This window comes from Corapipo altera, unplaced genomic scaffold, assembly GCF_003945725.1.
Source record: "Corapipo altera isolate COAL_440 unplaced genomic scaffold, ASM394572v1 1b, whole genome shotgun sequence".
Classification (NCBI taxonomy): Eukaryota; Metazoa; Chordata; class Aves; order Passeriformes; family Pipridae; genus Corapipo; species Corapipo altera.
This window is the reverse complement of record NW_020884881.1, coordinates 14,930,596-14,950,110: the sequence shown is the minus strand read 5'-3', so window position 1 is coordinate 14,950,110 and position 19,515 is coordinate 14,930,596. Positions and strand designations below refer to the sequence as shown.

General features: G+C 38.2%; 1 protein-coding gene across 4 annotated transcripts in view; it reads left to right on the top strand.

The window, feature by feature from the left end:
- The window catches only part of SEMA3D (semaphorin 3D), a 139,290-nt gene that overhangs the window by 32,009 nt on the left and 87,766 nt on the right, over positions 1 to 19,515 (top strand). For all 4 annotated transcript variants that reach the window (XM_027639829.1, XM_027639830.1, XM_027639832.1 and 1 more), the window contains exon 2: positions 13,037 to 13,227. In XM_027639829.1, the coding sequence (XP_027495630.1) occupies positions 13,037 to 13,227 (191 nt within the window). The remainder of the gene's footprint in view (positions 1 to 13,036; positions 13,228 to 19,515) is intronic.

Sequence of the window (19,515 nt, the reverse complement as noted above, 5' to 3'; positions counted from 1 at the left end):
GTTTTCTTGCTGATTTCTACTGGTGATTCTCCGAGTACATATAGAAAGCATTTTCTGATCTAGCTACACATCTCCTATGTCCTACACGCTGTTTTCTAAACCTGCAGCTGAACTGAAGTTCCATAACTTGCGCTACAGTACACACATACTATTCATAAACAACTAGCTGTAGCAACTACGTCTGCTGAAGATGTTCCTCTTTTTCAGAAAGGAGATCTTTATGTGGAACAATTAAAAGGGGCATGGTCAATTTATAGTTCATGAGTCAATCCAGTGACTCATGATACTGAAATTTATTATGCACATAAGGCATTTTTTTTAATCTTATTTTTTTTCATTTGTCTCATCCTTTGTTAGGGTTGGCCTTGCATGCTGGATTCTTATCTTTTTATTGTTTTGTTTTTTTGAATGTTTATACAAGGACTTCTGAAAAACAAGAATGTGGCTGAGGTACCTCTAAAGGAACAGAGATGCCAAGGTTTGAGTGGGCTTTCTGAATTGACTCACTCACATTGGCATGTCCTGACCGCCAGAGCTGAGTTACAACTTGTAAATGTCACTGGAAGCAGCTGACTTTCTTATCATCCATAAAATTTGAGTTTGTATTTGGCAGAATTTTTGTTGCAAAAAAAAGTTTAGGAAAAAATTTATGGTTATCATTGTTACTATTGCTGTTCTTAATATTATTATAATTATTGATGGTGGTGAAAATTATAACTATCCTTACTCCCAAAATTGCTCTACTTGATATTGAGAAGACCAAAACTCTGCTGCAGTGTTTTTCTTTGCATATTTTAATATTTTGGCAGAAAATATCAGCCACAGACTTGTATCAACCATCTGAAATAACTGCTTGCTGATCATTAGCATGATTACAACCCACGAACTTATAGATACTCTGAAACCTGTCAAGAATAAGTGCTGTGAGAAGATATTTTTCCAGAAAGTCCATTTGAAAGAAAAGCTGCTTTTTCCTCCTCCCAGTTTATTAGCGGCGTGAGACGATAGCAATTTAGCAATCATTTTCTTCGTACAAGCTATTAGTCATCTTTGTTCTTTTGAGATGATGTTTTCAGTGGGTTTTTTTTTTGGCATTAATGGCACTTCTGTCACCATATGGCTTAGTCAATTACAGATCTCCAGAGTAACAAAACTCACAGTTTATGTGTTATGTTTCTATGCTTTTCTCGGGGTCCACAGGAATGTGACTATTCTGTGTGACCTAGAAGGGGAATTTTGAGACCCCACCCTGCACTGCATGTTGCACAGAAAGAATCAGTAATGAGCTCTTTCTGTGCCTCAGGAGGAGCACAAAGCAGCTGAGTGGGACTAAGGGTCTAGACAGCTGATCTCAGTGAGGATGGAGGATGGTCAGCTCTACAGAGAAAATGTTCGATAGCTTGTCAATTCATGACCCTGGGGTCTAAGAGACTTCCCTTCCCTCAGACAAATGCTGATCCCCATTAATATGAATGGTTGAACTTCATTTGACATCAGTCAGTCCAAGGTCTGAGTGCAAGTACATTATTCCCCATGCCATTAATGCAAGTCACATACCCCAGCTGAGCAGACAAGGGAAGCAGAGTTTCCAGAAGTCATTGTTGTTTTGCTTTTGCAGTATGGTATGAAGATGGTCAGTAGGTTTATTCCTCTGTAACTATGTTCCACACTTGATAATCTTCAAGATATTTGTTGCATTTGATAAAATTAATCTTTAAACTTGTGCTTGTTTATTTAAAACTGATATGGTGCGTCAGATAGTCCATTCAACTGGGTAGAAAGAAGCATATCACATTTAAGATAGTGACATTGATAACTAACAATTAATATAATCTGATTTCACTCTTTGTTCACTTTAAATCCTCCTGGAATGTCAACTGAGTACATTTAGCATCAGCTTCCCCAGCTGTTAAACTGAAATAGTAGGAATGCATTTCCTTTGCAATGACTCAATAATTTATTATATACTAGTTACTGCATATTTTACATTGAATGTATGAAAGTTATTACAAAAGTTTAGAAAACTATATCTTATTAGTGCTTTATTACTCTCTGGGCACAGGAATTTTGATTTTGCATTGTGATTTAAATAAACAATTATTAAAAATCAAGGCTTAATTTGCTTAATTAGTTGTCACCTATCTCATTTTAGAGATAAGTGGTTACTGTTCAGTTTGTTCAAAGATCCAAGGATCCAGGTCCGTCTTGAACAGCCCGTATCTAGTTTTTCTGATGATTTATTCCTAGTAGTTTGGTTTTTCTGGTTCCTTTTGAAGAAATTGCCCTTCACAGGGTCTCTCTGTGTAAGGCTGTTGTATAATGCATGCTCATTTACTTAGTTATATTTGTAAGCTCCAGCTGTGCCCATCACTTGCTAAATCTGTCATTGAAGGATTTTGTTTTAAATTCTGCCTGGCTTTGTTTTCAGATGTCTCTGAATTCCTTCCTGTGTTGAGTCACAGCTGTGAAAAGAGAAATCTACCTCTTTAATTCAAAGGGTCAGTGGTTTAAAAACCACTAAAGCCTGATGGGGAATGGCTTAAGGAAGATAGTTAATCATAACGATCCCAAGGCTTCATTAACTTGCATAGGGCTCATCTGACATGAAGAGTCCTGGATATCTTCAAGCCCTGGTTCTTTGAGGAGTGGCTGCTTTTACCAGAGAGTGGAATTCTCTATAGAACAAGCACCTGTGGTGGATTTTTGCCACCTGCTCAGCTGTGGCTATGGAAACACAACTTAATCTTCTTCACCCCATCTCTTTTCTAGCTAAGAGAGTGTGGAGACCAGATCCTTCCCAGTCATTTTTCTCCCCTCAACCTTGAGAAATATTTAATGTGGTAACTACAATGGCTTCCACTTCTTGATACAACTGGGAGATAATTAGCAGCAGGAAGGAGCTGCTAATTTGGACAGAAAAGAGAGGTCAGCCTGGAACACAGAGCTGATATTTTATCTCCTGTGTGAGCAGAACCAATTGGCTTGATGTGAGTGTCAGCAGTTCGTTCAGTGGCATTTCTCACCCAGCTTCTTCTTCTAGCTCCAGTGGGGGAATCCTGGAAGAAATCCCCTTCTGGTCTTATCAGTGCAGACAAAAAACCTTATTTCACATACAGTATCAATAATTTTGACACTCAGTTCTGTGTTTAGTTTTCATGGGATAGGCAAATCAGGACTGTGTGCGTGAACTATACCTGGCAGCTGTAAGAAACTGAATTAAGTTTTACAGCTAATACAGTGCTTGTATCTGTTCTGTGTGTACTTCACTTGCCCTATGCACACATTGCTATTCTTGATACAGGGGTTTATGATCTGCTTGTGAACCAGCTCTTGAACTGGTGCAGCTTTTGGACAGTTTTATAAAAGGAAAGCCATCCTGATTTTAGTCCAATTTCAATACTAAAGTAAATGATTTGTGAAAAGATAAGGTAGGTGTTTCCCTCATCAGAGCAATCCTTGGGAAGATGAGATCACCAGAGAGTAGGAAAAACCATTTGATGTCTGTCAGACACTTAAATTTAAGTGGAAGAGTGTTGGATGTTGAGGAAGATCTTCAATGTGTGATTCAGTTCGGTTATTCATTTGTCCGTTAATTATTAAAAGAATTAAAAGAAAAAATTACAATTGAAAGAAACATGAGGAGGTCATATGGTTCTGTTTGAAACTCAAAGAATGGATAACTTCAACCTTGGATCAGATTACTCAAAGCTATGTCCAGTCAAGTTTCAAATGCCTGCAAAGACTTCTCTGAGCCCCTGTTTCAGTGCTGACAGTCCTTGTAGGCAATGAACCCTAGAAGTCCCCCAAGGTCAAGACTGCCTCATCATGTTAGGGGAGAATGATTACTGGGGAAAAGGAAATTATAGTGGTGTTTTACATCCTACCTTTTTTGTATTGGTCTTCTGGTTATGGAACTCCCCCAGTAACTAACTGGTTAACTGTAAAAAAATCTTCTCTGCTTTTCAAAGAAGTACTGATTCATCTATGCACTCTTTGTCCTCACTTCGTCCTCACGAGACAAAGGAAAGTTATTGTGGTTTTAAACCAAAGTGGAAATATTTCTGTGTTGAATGGAGGAGGTGATGCCTGAATTCTTGTTTTCTTTTTCCGTATGGCTGTTTCAGATTCCAGGAACTGTCATGCTAGCACCCTTCACAAAGCAGCTTAAAAATAGACCAGCAAAACAACTATTGCACCAAATATAAATTGATTTCTGCTGTAACACAAGTGTAAAGTTCTCTGAGGGTCTGATAGCAGCATATTCTAGCCCCTGAAAGTGGTAAAGTTGATGATCAGAGGACACAGGACTGTTAAAGCTTTGATAACCTGCTGTCTGAACTCACACTGGCAGCATTTCACTCCTTACGCAGCTTTGTGAAGTTCTTTGTAGAAAATGAAACTGTTATTGCTTGCAATTTTCTGCAGTTTGCACAAGAACTTAAATCAAGTGTAAAACCCTGGAAGAAGTGATACATGAAGTCATGGATCTCACCACAGGAATCACAGCCAGTAGTCTATTGCCCCTGGGGAGAAGGGTGGATGACTAAGGCACTGCCTGGATGTTGAGGGATGTGTTCCTAACTGCTGGTGTGACCTTATCCAAGGGATGTCATCTCCTACGGTAAAAATTAATTGACTCATAATGACAAGGATAGAGGATAGAGAATAGAGGCATTAAAGCTTTTAAACTGCTCAGGTGCTGTGGTGATGAGTACCTGAGGGAAACCCACAGCAGGAGTATGTCCACATTGAGTTAGTGACTTGTGTAAGCTTATATAGAGGCACTGCTGCTTCGCTGTCACAGAACCTCCAAATGTAATGAAATCAAATGTTTAAAAAAATGAGGGAGAAAGTAAATGTGTTCAGCCTGACAAAAAAATAACTGGGTTAAAGGGACAATAGAGATCACTACACTGCAATGTACATGTTCATATGTGTATCATTTTACATGTTGGCTGCACAAAATGTTGATCCAAAATTAGTTGGACAATGGATATAAAAACCCCTCCTCCAATAGAGTTCAAGTATATCATCATGAATTATTAAATCGAAATTTGTTGGAAGTGTAAATCAAAATCCTTCCGGCATGTCTTTCCCTGTGGTATAGTTTATATATTGAAGCTCTGTAGACTGTGCTCTACAGAGTTCACTGATAGTGCATCATATAATGAGGCCATACGTTGATGAAAGGAGTTTTAGGAAAATATGCCATTGAATATCCAGCAAACATATTTGATCAAAGCCCAGCTGCCATATGAAGTGCACATTTTTTAACTGTCACTAAACTGTATTAGCCTCAGTTCTTTTGAAAACTATAAGATTTGACTTTTACGCAGCTGACAATAGACTAAGTAATACTGGCAGTTAATGAAACATCCTATCAGAATTAGTGAAGTAGAAATAATCTCAAAAATGGTTAATAATATTAAGATGCCAACTACAACATGCAGTTGCCTTAACATTTGTAACATTCTGTTTTTCTCTGAGTCCATTATCAACTTTAAGATACAGCTGGGGAATCATTCTGTTTTTCTCTTAGAGTCTCACAGGCATCTATATCTATAAGATACAGCTGGTGAATCTGTGAGTGCCTGCAAGCATTTAAACACAGTTGCAAACTAGTTGGCAATACATTGCTGCTTACATCAGATAAATCTAGCTACAAATTTTAACACAATAAAGCATTGGCTGTGAAATGAAATTAACATTATAAATATAACTGTAAATGTAAATATTTGTTCTTTATTTCTTTCAATTTTGGGAAGAGTTTGTTTTGGGGTTTTTGTGGTCGAGTTTCTGGTTCAGTAGAGTCTGCTGCGCTGTGATTCTATGGATGGTCTGGGTAGCTGCAGGTTCTGCCTGCACACAGAGTTGGCTGGCTGGTTTTGCCTTTGATGCATGTATGGCTAAAATGTGTGATATACTGTTGTATAGTATGCAATTAATGGAGAGATACAGAAGTAGGAGCTGGCATAGGTTTGGATTGCTTGGATCAAGGACAGAAGAACCTTACCTGCTTGTATCTGTTAGATACATTCACACAGATTGCTCACTGGCTGTACCATTTCAGAGGATACACTATTTACCTTGCTGCTATGTCGTGTGCAGGAGTAAGTCAGGACTTGATACATGACAAATTTCACCAGAGTGCTGCACTCTGGGTTTTTCACAAACATGCAAAATACATCATTGTAGGGCAAGTGTCTATTCAAGTAACTAATATGTAAAACACTCCATTGCCACTAGTTACTGGTAACCCCCAAAAATATCAGCCAGTTCAGACTTCTGGTGATAGAATTGTCCCTGCTAGAGGAGTCACGCTTCACTCCTGCAGAAGTTAGAAGGTTTCCTATGAAAGGAAATACAGAGAACAGTTTTTCCACAGAGAAACACTGGCAAGAATTCCTGGAGATGAAAAAGAGACTGTAATCCTTCCTTTGAGTTGGCCATTGTAGATTTATGTTTCTTCCAGCAAAAGAATGGTAGTTGCAGTATCAGTGGTTAGCTGGCTTGACAGTGCTGCTTGGGGTTAATTCAGTCTGTAGCTGAACAAATGCAATCTGTTAGTGCTTAAACGTCCAGGCAGGTCTCCCCAAAATGAGCATTTATTTTATCTGATGACCATCATGACACTTTTCTGGCTTTTAAGTATTTTCCCAAAAGCAAGCCAAGGCTGTTCCACAGGCAAAGCATCCTACAAGTGTTCTCTCCCTGTCTGCTATAGTTAGAGCTGAGCCAAGCCACCAGAAGTGCTGCAGGTGGTGACAGACATTTCAGAGGAAAATTCTCTCTCTTTGAAACCCTTCAGACGTCACAGCACTCGGCAGGAAGCGGTTTCCATCTAGTCTACCTTTTCATTAATGTCTCTAGGAATTTTCACGCTACTGCCTTTTTCTTTTCTTGGATACCACAGTTACAAAACCCATCTTAAAATCACTTTTCATAGCTTGAGAGGGTTTTTTTTGGTCTGCTGGGGAAACATGCTGTACTTAAAATAATGTAACACTGAGGTTTGGCTTAGGATTCCTTTTGATTCTTATGTGTTGCTAAATCGTGCCTTACACTGCTTTCTTCTTTGGCTTGTGTTTGGGTTTTGGTTTTTCTTTTTTTTTTTTTTTATGGTCAGATGTGTAGGGTGTTCTCATGTCGTTCTAAATAAAGAGCCTATGGGAAGCTGTTATTACAGATGTAATACCTGAAGTCATAGTTCCTTCCACAAAAGAAAACAAGGAAAAAAAAAAAAAAGAGAACTATCAGAGGTGCATGTGCATCTAACTTCAGAGTGAAAGGCATGTTGATATTTCTGAGTGAAGATACAAGCTGCGCATCTGACTCGTGGGACATTTTATTCATGTGCTCACCTCCTCTTTGCAACATCATTATCGGATGACAAGGTGCTTTCCAACCCACCTGATCCCATCTCACCTTTTTTCACAATAAATATTGTGCTTGAGAAACAGGGAATAGAATGTAAAACTATGTGTCTGATTTTCTTCATTTTTCAGAAGACACAATATACAAAGGATTAGGGTTAAAGAGTAGCATTTGTTTTATTGTCAGTCTTGGATTTATGTGTTATATGTCTAAAAGATATAATACCACAGATAAAATTACTCAGAATCACCGTTACTAGTGATATATAACATGCCTGTGTGCATGGCTGTCTATCTGCCACTTTCTGAAAGGATTAGTTCTCCATCTATGTGAAATCTTTGGGTGTAATCCTGATCTCACTGACATTGACTTGAAAAATATCCTGGTATCTTTTGCTCATTTCCTATGTGTATAATTTTAGGTGCCTGATGGTAAATTTCATGGTCAGATAAGCTCTTCATAGCAATGTGACACAGACCACTCTCTATAAATTACCCATTCCTACCTGTATTTATCTCCAAACAGATGACATGCTTGTAAGAAATGCTTCCATCAGTAGATTGGCTTCAGAAAGATCCAGAAAACTATTAAAAATGAACAAAATAAATGAGTTTCTTCATCCTTCTTTTCTCAAATTTCACTTTCTTCATCACCGTTTTTACTATAGTTTGAATTTTTCTTAATGAATAAAAAATCCAGCTTAATCCTCAAAGGTATTTTCTCTCTCTATTGAAGAGAGTTTTATTTATTATCATATGATTCTCTGCAATAAAAACAGATTTTTTGCTGACTCTTTGTTCCCTCAGGTACATCCTCCTTGTGTCTCAATCCCTTCATTTTTCTTTGCTCTATTTGACTCTTCTCAAGTGGGAATCAGAACAGTGTTTTTTCTTTCCTTCCCAATTACTGGTGTTGAATGGATAGTGTATAAATCCTGTGAGGAGCTCAGTAAAGGCAAAGCTTTTAAAGCTTTGTAAAACTCATTATAAGCTGGGTTATGCTTCATATGAGTATTTGCTAATCATCTGGGTATTTAACAATAGCAAAGGCTGCTCTATGGCAAAAGCTCATCTAAACCAGAAAGACTAAACCAAATGATTTAAGCAAAACAAAATAATAATAAAAAAAAATCACCTACTGTAGACCCTTTTGTTGTACCATTGTCTTTTTATTCTGTAGTTTTTCCTGGTGTTGGGAAGTTATGTAATGCTGATCTGGGGTTTATGTAAAAAGCAGTATTTTTCAGAATCCTTGGAAGAGAACATTTCCTGCACTATAAACAGCACAAAAACTACTTAATAAAGAGGAGAATAGTGATGAATAATAACTCTTTACCAGTTCTTGGATGGAGTTAGCTTTAGCTGAGATTCATAATGAAGAGAAAAGCCTCTTCTGCCAAATAATATATCAACAGACCATCTATTTAAGGGGTACAAGAACATAGTTTCATTGTGCTCTGGATGAATGTCATCTCTGTTATTCAAGAAATAAGTTAAGAACGTTAAGTCTAAAGACGTAATTTTATTTTTAGTCTATTTGACTTTATAAGTTATTAATCTGAGTTATGTATGCTTGTAGTTTTCTCTCTTATTAACAAAGAGTATTCAATATCCAACTCATTATTATAGTACAGTTTTGGACCACATAGTAGACAACCATAGTAATTTTTCTTTTGGCATATATATGATAATTCGAAGGTGAAACATCTACAGGTATATGCATTGGACACGTATATCTGTATATCTGTAGTTCAAGAAACATGCTTTAAATTTGTGTGCATATATGTAAAGGACATGTACTTAATAAAGAGATAGGAAAGAGAGAACATACTTTTCAATAATCCATAATCAACAATAATCTTTGATCAACATGAGCCAACTCAAGGTTACTCTCAATTTTCAGTTGTCACAGTTTGTAACATTGCTATGAGATTCAATAAAACTGAGCCCTATCTCTTTATTGGAATATAAAATTCTGAATTTTAAAATGACCTTGGAAAACTAGTGCTGGAAACAGGTTTTTAATTATCCTCCAATTCCATAAAGGTTTTTGTTATGGAATTAACTGAGAGCTACATGAACTACTGTTAAAAAAGAGTATGTTTGCAGATGGGACACAGTCCTTTCAGCTCTGGACTTCATGACGCCAGGAGAAGTCAGAAACTACACAGTATTTGTGAATGCGAGATTTTGCATTTAGATAGGTTTGAGCTGAACGATCTGAAAAACCTCCCATAAGCACAGAGCTCCTCACTGTCTGTGTGTCTGAGAGGGCTGAAGAGCTCTGTTTATTGCCACAAAGGACCTGGAATAAATTATGTTTAGTAAATTGGCTCCAGGTTTTCTTGTTTCAGACAGTAGCTTCGGAGCAATCTGTTTTATAGGCTCCACTAAATCTGACCAATTGCAGGGAGGTGACACCTCGTTTAGGGGACGTGACATCACGCCTGTGCCAGTCAGGTCCAGCTGCCTCTCTGTGTCAGGATGGCAGGACACCAGCAGTTCAGCTTTTTGTCTTTTGGTAGTTTAACCTACAGCCCATTACAAATTTATGAGCCCCCCAGGGAGGTCCAAGCAGGATGGAGCCGGGCTCCTTGGCCCCTCTTCAGCCTCTCGCCTCCCACCCCTACATGGGGCAAATAAAAGCTCTTTTATTCCACTGGAAATGCCCCTATTTCAGCGAGGTGTGTGCATAACTTCCTTCCACAGTTGGTCCTGCAGGTGATAATTAACACAGTGCAGATATTTCCTAGCTGAAACCAAGGTGGGAAAGCAGCTTTAGCCTCAGCAGTTTTCTTTTCAGACTCTTTTTCCTCATTTATTTTGGGACTGTTCATGATGAGGAAGTTTTAGAACATGCTGGTGCTTAGCAAAAGTATTGAAGAACCAAAGGAAACTATAATTTTTCCTTCCATGACAGAATTCTTCTTACTTTTCAGGGGAGGAAAGAATGGGGGAGTCAGATTTTCTTTTAGGTTTTATATTTTATTTCTACTCAGGAGTCTGTTTGCTTCTGAGCAGTGTGACTGTGGGTCTTTTAAGCATAGGACACTGATTAACATTACATGTGTTACAGAGGAAGGATATTTCCCCAAGATTAATGGCAAGTTAGCTGCTCTGAAGTTCATTAACCTGAACTAGTCATTAGACTGTTGGAAAGACTCTGTGTAGAAGCTGAAATTGTATTAGAGGATCATCATAAACTAAAAATATATGTGACAATCTGGCCAGATTGCAATGAATTTAAGACAGGACAGTGTTGGCTTGAGCTCACAGAGCAGCTGCCTCCAGTACAAACTAACCGCCTTGTGACAGTAAATGGTTTTTCACAGACATTATTCAAATAAAAGGGAAAGGGGGGAAAAAAAAAGGAAGGTTCCCATTAGCAAAAGAAGCCTACATGAAAAAATGAGGTTATGGGGTGTGGCCAAAGGCCCAAGTTCAGCAAAAGACAGTGCATTCCAGCAACTGGTGTTTCGTTTTTTTCTGTAAGTGCCAAATTTAGTCCTGATTCTTCACTGTATTTTGCCTGAGGAAAAGGAGCCCCAAATCCTTCAGTGAGACCCCTGTTGGCTGAGGCCCAGACCCTCAGGCCACGAGTTCTCAACATATTTGCTGTGAGACTGGTTCCTTCTTAATTGCTTTTTTTTGAAGTATGGTTTGTCACTATCGTCCTACTGGAGAGGATCAGGGCTGGTGTCTCGTCTTTATATAATCTTCCCCCTCCTCCCTCCCCTTCTTTTCCCTTTCTTACCTCTAAATAAATTTCTTTAGAGTGATATAACCCAAGATAGTCTAATCAACAGCAGTCCTTCAGGGTCCACCCTCAAATAGATGTATTGGCATAGAAGGAATAAGGATCTTCTCTTAGGATCCAATACTGTAATAAAGAGAAGGGAAGGGAAAGATGAAGCAGAAGCATTTCACGTTTGTTTTATTTTCTTTCCATCTCATCTCATGAAGATGTAGTGACACTCAGACACTGAATGTGAGTGTTGAGGAAGGGACTGAGAAGAAAGAAGCTCAAGGTTCTGCAATAGGAAGGATGGTTTTGGGGTTTTATGAATTATTTCCCTCTGTCTCTTTCCCCGTCGTGCCCTTCCTGCACACCCCCTTGTCTTTTGATATTGACAGGTGGTCTGGAGCCTCAGAAAGACTGAGCTTCATCTGAGAGAGATCTCCTGTGGTGGAGAGAACTGAAGGGGTTCCCTCTCCATCCTTTCATGCCAGGAAGGATGGACTGTCTGCATCACGAGGTGCCAAGTTGATTCTGGGTGCTCTGACACCAGCACTGCAGCGAGCTGTGTCGGACCAGGGGAGAGGCTCAGGGGCCACGAGCCCCTGCACCTCTCATGGGCTTACAAGAAACCTCTCCTTTGATGTCCATGCAAGTGCTGGCTGATGTGGGCATTAGCATTACTCTTTTAATCAAGCAGTTCCAGTACCTTTCACGAAAGAATTTTCATGGCAAGTCATGGGCCATTAATCTCTCCACTAACCATAACATTTCCTTACTCCTTGCTTTACGGCATTACTCAAACACTGACATTTGTCATTTCACCAACCATCTCCCTTGACCTCTGGCATCATGCACTTGCAGGGGGAAGGATCTGGTCTCATAAATATTTTCATACTCTGATCTCTGTGATTTATTAACCATCAAGTTCTGCATTCAGAACTCAGGATGCCATTTCAAATGATTTCATGTGCAAAACTGGAGTTATTGGGCAAAAGAAATACCTGATAACTAGGTACAAACAGGACACCAGGGTTGCTGTTGCTTTTTTCAACTAAAAAATTTGTAGTGGCTGTGTGACCTTGAGAAAATAGGTTCACTGCAGCTTTATGATTCCGTTTTTGCATAGGGAAAATAAGGACAGTGATAATTGCTTTCATTTGTAAAACACTTCAAGATTTATGGAATATGAATGAGTGTTATTAAGTGAAAAGTGTTGCAAAGCTGGCTAAGTTGCACACTGTGCTAATGAAGTCCCATATCAGCCTATTGACCTCTGCATGAAGCACTCATTAAAGTTTATAGGACATTTTGGTGAATGAGTTGAGGTAGTTATTCTGCTGGAAATACTATACTGAAAGCACTTTTAAATCTGCCATCCACATTGACTTTTTTCTTTATTAAAATAAAACACAACTGCTTGCTCTATACAATATTCTTAGTTTATTTATGAAAGTTTATGATGAGTATGTATTCACTGTTAACTCAGCTTGTACCCCCATGGTATCTGAGATATTACGGTTCATTCTAGTCACAGCATAAATACAAAGTAGCTGTTGTACTGAGATTAAGAAAGTTATAAAACATTAAGATATCCGCTGGAGCAGTATGAACTAACAAGTTACATGGTCACTTTTGAACGGAAAATATTCTTTTTATGGATACTGCATTAATTTAATTTGTGCTTAAACTTTAGCCGTGCTAGACACTGGTGTTTGAAAAATTTACATATTTTTCCAGTGTCAAAATGTGCAAATTTAGTATTAAAGAAACAGATTTACAACATTTTTATTTATATTAGATGAACAAATACTTCTGTAACAAAGATACTAAATCAGTTACTCTTTAAAGATAGGTCTGGCTTGCTCACAGAATTATTGTTTATAGAAAAATGGAGTTCTACAGATGTTTTCTTTTTTTCTTCCAGATTAAACTTGGATTGTTTGAAAAGTGGGAAGATATTTCACCATAGTGCAAAAGAAGGTACAGAAGAAGAGAGCAGAATGAGAGCTTTGCTAGCACCACATGCCTGCAGCCTGCTATCTTTAGTGATGCTGTTCCTTCCAGTCATTGGAACGTCAAAACAAAATATCCCAAGACTGAAACTTTCCTATAAAGGTAAACTTTTCAGTAGTTTTTCTGATTCTACCACTTTTGTTTTGATGTGATGTTGCCAGCAGTTCATTTGTATTATTAATCAGAGAAGCAAAACACTGTCCCTACAGTTCCCAGAAATACATAATATAAGCCTTAAAGATGGATGAATTCTACCTAGGGACAGTATTAAATTCTCTTTTTAGTGTATGTGTAGGGGTACATGTTTCTGAAATATAACTGTCTTTTTAAACCATTATTTCTGTTTGTTCCAAGAGGATGTTAACATACTATACATAAATTAGAGGGGAGTCACTGCCTAAACATAAGCTTCTAGTCCTACTTGAAACACCCTGAGGCCCATTGGAGGCATTCCCATGTGGCTGGTGGAGATGAGGTGGGACATGGAGAACATTCACACCTTCCTCGAGCATCAGAGAAAGTCGAGGGAGCTGCCTCAAGTGTTTCAAAGAACAGTGTAATTTATTTTTGTAATAATTTTTTTGTATTCTTGATATGCATTTTTCTTTGTCCTTACGTCTTTGAATCACAAAAGTATGTTTATCTGTGGAATTTCTTAGTCTTGTATGTGGTTTTTGTTGAGAATGTTAGAGGCTGAGGGGTTTAAACAGATGTATTTATGTATTAATGGACAATTTTTTATAGAGGTTAGATTTCTTGTTGCTTAGAAGGCACAGCACACCACAGGCACAGAGATATGTCACTGATATTGTCTTCTTTAACCCAAACAAATGCTCCCCAGTTAGTTATGTTTCAGCTATGTCAGCACCCTGCCCTTATGGGAGCTATTTCTGCTCTGTTTTTCAAACTTACGTCTTCCTATGCATTGCAGAATTACACTCATGATGGTGTGATGGGACAGGCTGTAAAGCCTTTGTCAAGGCTTATGATATGTTTATCATGAGTTTAACACGCTGAGGAATTTATTGAGTAAGCAGAGTGACATGCTATTTATTTACAAGTTTCTCTTTTGCTAGATTTGTATGCCACTGTGCTTTTGCTATTCCACTGTGTATGGATGTGTTTGGATGTGTTTCTGTGAGAGAGACAGAGGAAGCGAGATCAAGGGATCTTGACAACGTTTTTATAAATTCAGGAAACAGTTGCACTCACTGAGGCCAATGAATACAGAAACTGAAAGAACATGACATGAGTTATGAAAGTTAGCAATAAACCCCTCCTAACATACAGCCAGCCTTCTCACAGCCAGGCCTTTTGAGATAATTCCCCAAAGCAGCATATACCATATGGCGATGGCATTTATTGTGGATTTGACACTCACAATTAGTGAATTCCTCTCAACTTCAAAAGCAGACAGCCTTTGGCAGAATCCTGATGGATGCATTTGGCAGGTAAGGATGGGGGGAGAAAGAAAAATTATTGAGGTCAACATGGGGAAAAAAGAAATGGCTGAAATCTTAGTTTAAAATAGTGGCAGAGACCTGCTGGGAGTGGTTGGGAAAATGCCTGAGCTCGTTTAAAAAGACAATGAGTGGATGATTGATATTTAGGCCCTGACCCAAACTTTTATTAGCAACTTTATAAACCTTTCAGTTTGGCTTGAGGGATACAGTTTCCTGTCCAAGCTTATCCACCTATATCCCTGCAGGGGGGGAAAAATCAACAACAGATACAGATAGAAAATTGCACATAAATCTTAATTTGGAGAGTAGTGATGGAAATGAAAATCCAGAAGAAAGAGAATTATCAGAATTTATTGTGCCTTCTTTTACTTTTTTGGGGGGGGGAGGGAGTGTATTTTTCTCTTTCTACAGGGAACAAGTAAAAAGTTATTACCGTTTTTTCATATTACAATATTTATGTATTGTAAATGTTGTCAGTATGGCTTATTGTAATTAAATCCTATTTTTGTTGTTGATAACAGCATGTTAGATCTCCTGACCATTAATTATAATTGGAATTAAGTCTACCTTCCTCCCCCCAAGTATTTCAACCAGAATAATTCCAAGGTTTCTGAGAATTAGATGTAGGAGAAATGAACTGTCTTGCCAGTTCTCATAAAATTGTTACAGTAACGTCACTGACAAGTCCTGGCATCTCTGTTCTTTGGAACTAAGACTTGAAATATCATAAGGAGGAGCATACAGGGCTCTTTTCCTTCTTTATGGAAAACTGACCAAGACTGGCCACATCAGGCAGCTTCAAAGACCTGGTCACATGTGTCTTTGAAGAGAAGGGTTCATCCCCTTCCAGGTGAAATGTGTTTATGGGATGGCATAGCTCCATCTTCCCAGAAGAGCAGAGCATTCACTGGGGCAGGAAAGCTGGAAGCAAGTAGGACTTTGCTCTGTAGTTACTGTGTCTCCCAGCCCAGCACACCTCAGCTGAGGGCTGGGAAGCTGCTTCTTCCCATGCCCTGTAGCACGAAGGAGAAGAAAGGGAATGCCAGGTGATGAATGCTGAGGGTGAAGAAGCGTGGGGGACAACAAGAGATAAATAAAAAGAGGGAATGGTATTAAAGGAACACAGAGGAGAGAAGAGAGAGAGAGAGAAAAAGTCAGTGGTGGATCATGGAAGAGGGAGATGATAGGGTAGCTAAAAGAAGTGTCTATAACCACGGGAGTGCTTCAATAAACCACAGTGCGTCACAGCTTCTTTGCATTCAGACAGCAATTTTAGAGCTTCTCTGAATGGCAGATGTAGGGTTTTGTCTTCTGTGAAATAACTTAAGGGTGGAAATCTGTGCTGAAAATGTTAAGATACAGATGAAGGAATTAATATAATGTCATATGATAAATTTCAGTTATTGTTTGCCTCAGTTCTAAAACTGTATTTTAAAAAAATTGGGCACACATAAAACTAAAACTACACGCAATTAAATTAAAATATCTTGTAGTACGTGTATTTTCCACCTTTCTTAATATGATCTTTAATCACATACCTCAGCCCACATTTTCCCTGTTCCATTAATTGAATAATTCTTCAATATTTGTTTTTATCTTCTTCACTTAGTCTTTAGCTTTTAGGTATTTCATGTCATTGATATCTCAGAAATTATGACTGCACTTGTGATATGTCTAGGGTGCTCTCACTGCATAGACCTTAATTAATCTATATCTCTTAAATACTTTTACAAGATAATGAGATATTCTTATTATATTTGTGTTATGTTTAATATTAGGAGAAGGTAAAAAATTGTCTTCTAATAGAAGATTACTATCTTTAGAAAATCAGGGGATGATTTTTGAGTAATATTCCATTTTTTAATACTCTTTCTATAGCACTGCGTTCAGTGTCAGAGCAACAGTGTATATTTATCAGTAATTATCATGTAGTTGGAGATACCCTGTGACCTTCATGCAAATTGTAGAACTCCCCAAACACAAAAGTGACATTCAGCTTCCCTAAGCAGCACATCCTCATTGTCTGCTACCTCATTTAACATCCTCATTCTGACCTCTACAGCAAATGCAGAAGGTTTTCATAAACCAGTCTCATTCATTAATGTCATTTACAGGAGAACATCAGTTCTGTTACTAAAGAACAGGAGGATCTGTGCCCTAATTTACACATGTGTACATGTTTAATTCATACAGTATAGACAGTCTTATTTATGTCTATCTTTTGAGTAACAATCTTTGTTAATTCATTGACAGGTACTTTTATACAGATTTTGTGTGTGTGTTTCTACATTTTGCTTTATAGGGGGAGGCAGCGAATAACCAGACCAGAAGGCTGATTGTCTTCTAGGAAAAAAAAGAAATAAAATTCAACTTCTTTCAATTTGTGGCTATCTCAAAATTTCCCAGTAGAAATGTAGATTTCTAACAGCAAATTTAACCTGTTGATTGACTTCGCTGCTTTTCATGGATGTCTTAATAAGTGTAGTTGTGTTCTCAGTGAATGCATTTATATTACCCAAGTGTGCACCCTGGTTTCTTGGCTGGAAGGGATGCCCCAGCCCAGATTTGGATATTGTCACAGTGACATATCCACACTGACATCCACAAACATATATCATTCCCATGTGGGAATGTGGCCATGTCCCAGAGTGATCCATGCTTGCTGTGAGCAGTGGTGAGTTGGCCAGAGGATCCTACATTGTGACACAGTACATAGGAAAAGGCACCACTGAAGGCAAACTTTGGCTTTTAAAACAGGACTTACTTAACACTGTTAAAAAACAACTATGGTAGTAATTTAAATCTAATAAACAAGAACATTATTTTCAGCCGATTTGTTCTTCTCCATATTGAATGAATTAAGCTGCAGTCTCACTCCCACTAAAGTCATGGCAAGAGCTTTGCCACTGAAGTAAATTGAAGCAGGATCAAATTTACACTCCTTCTCTCTTTTTTAACCTTAAATAAGTAAACTAAAGACAGGCAGTTCTTTCTCCTCTGCAGAAGGATGACAATGCTAAATCATCAGTTCCATGTGGAAATTAGCCCCGTTCAAGGATTGTTTAGTTTCATACAGTGTTTCGCACATAGGATTTTCTTCCCTCTAAGAATTTCCCCCTAATAATGATCCATTCTTACAACATGGTGAAAAAGCAAACAGAGGAGAACATTTTGGTGGCAGGAATTCTTTTGAGAACTTGATTGGATGAGTACATTTCCTTAATATTCTAAAAATGATCCTTTGAACATGCTACTTTAAAATGTCAAGCATCCTGTTCTCTGTATAGTTTTTACTTTAAATTTGTTTTATTTTATAACTGATGAGATGCTTAACTGTTGCATTGGAGCTGTTAGTTTGTTCTGTTTCAGTGTAGCTGGCTTATTTCCACATCATGCATTGTTTCATTATACATATAAAACATAGTTACAGTTGTACAGCTCCATAAGCCTCACTTAAACTATCTGTGACACAACCCCAGTACCCCAACGGGGTGTTGCACAACTATGAATGGTTGGAACTAGTGGTGTGCAAATAAGCCTAGAAATGAGCTTGCATTTTGCAGCTGCGCTTGCTCTACAGGAAGAAAAACTAAAACCAACAAAAGCCTGCTTTTGTGGCAATATCAGCAGCTGTAAATCTGAATGCTCATGAAGATCAAGCAAAGTGGGCTGAGTGAGGAAGTGGTGCTTTTCTTGAGTCCCTTGTTTGCTGTTAGATTCATTTTTGATGATTTGTTATTTCTCAGAAAAATCTGTCTCAGACTGTTTTGTAGAGAAACAAAATGTTTATGTGAGAGCGAAGATCCCAGTTTTGGATGATTGTCTAGTTATGCAAAAGACTTTGTCTGTTTTGTCTCAAAAATGCTTTCTGGAGGCAATGATCATTGAGACTTACAATGTACCCTAGCTTGAAGATGAATGGGGCACTGCTGTCCATGTGAGGAAAGACTTTTGTATGTCCTGTAGACTAAGTATAAACTTGAAGGCATTTATAACAATTTAGTAATGGGAAAACAGCAAGTTTCTTACAGAATTTTTTTTTCCTTTCTTACACTAGTGAACTTGAAGGTCAGATCCAACCATATGTTGCATTTTCTGTCATATAATTATCATATATATATAATGTCCTGGAGAGCAGCCTCCAGTCAGTGACATCAACAGTTTATATAGCAGTTGAACTAAGAATAACCTTAGAGAATTGACCCATATCAACCTCTTAACAGTGTAAACAGCCTGTAGTTCACAACAGTTTTCATTTTTTCATGATCACAATAGGGCCTCAATTGGATAAAAAAAGAATTGTGTTCACAAAATACCAAACTATTCTGCTGAATCTTGACTTTATTAAATCTCAAAAGATGAGAGAAAAAAAAACCACAAAAAGGAAGAATGATTGGTCCCTTGTAAAAAGGAGGATGGGACCGTGTAAAAAACTGGTCCCCTAGAAGAATGTGGGGAAGATACATGATCAGTGGTATCAGCTCTGAAGAGGGTTCTTTCAAAAATCTATTTTTTAATTGCATGTTTACTAACGACATCTGTTAAGTAAATGCAACTCAGATGAGTTTCAAAATTCCTAACCCTGTTCTCTTTCTATGCACTAATTTGAGGGCATGATCCTCCTGACGTCAGTGTCTGTCTAGCAGTCGACATCTGTGGTCACCACGCAGGTCCTCCTCGAGTCACATCCTATTTCCCTTTCCTCCCTCCCGATTTCTGCTGTTCTACTTATATCTGAGTTCCTCACAGAGCGGCTGAGGGATTAAGGGGAGGACTGTTCTGTACTCAGAGTCCTTTGAACAAAAATACACAGAGATAGCAGAAAGAGACAAAATTTCCTTTATCATGCCAGTGCGCTGTCAGAGGAGTCAGGAGGATTGTGTAACTCTGCTTAATAGAGACATTTCAACAAAGATGGGAGTGACAG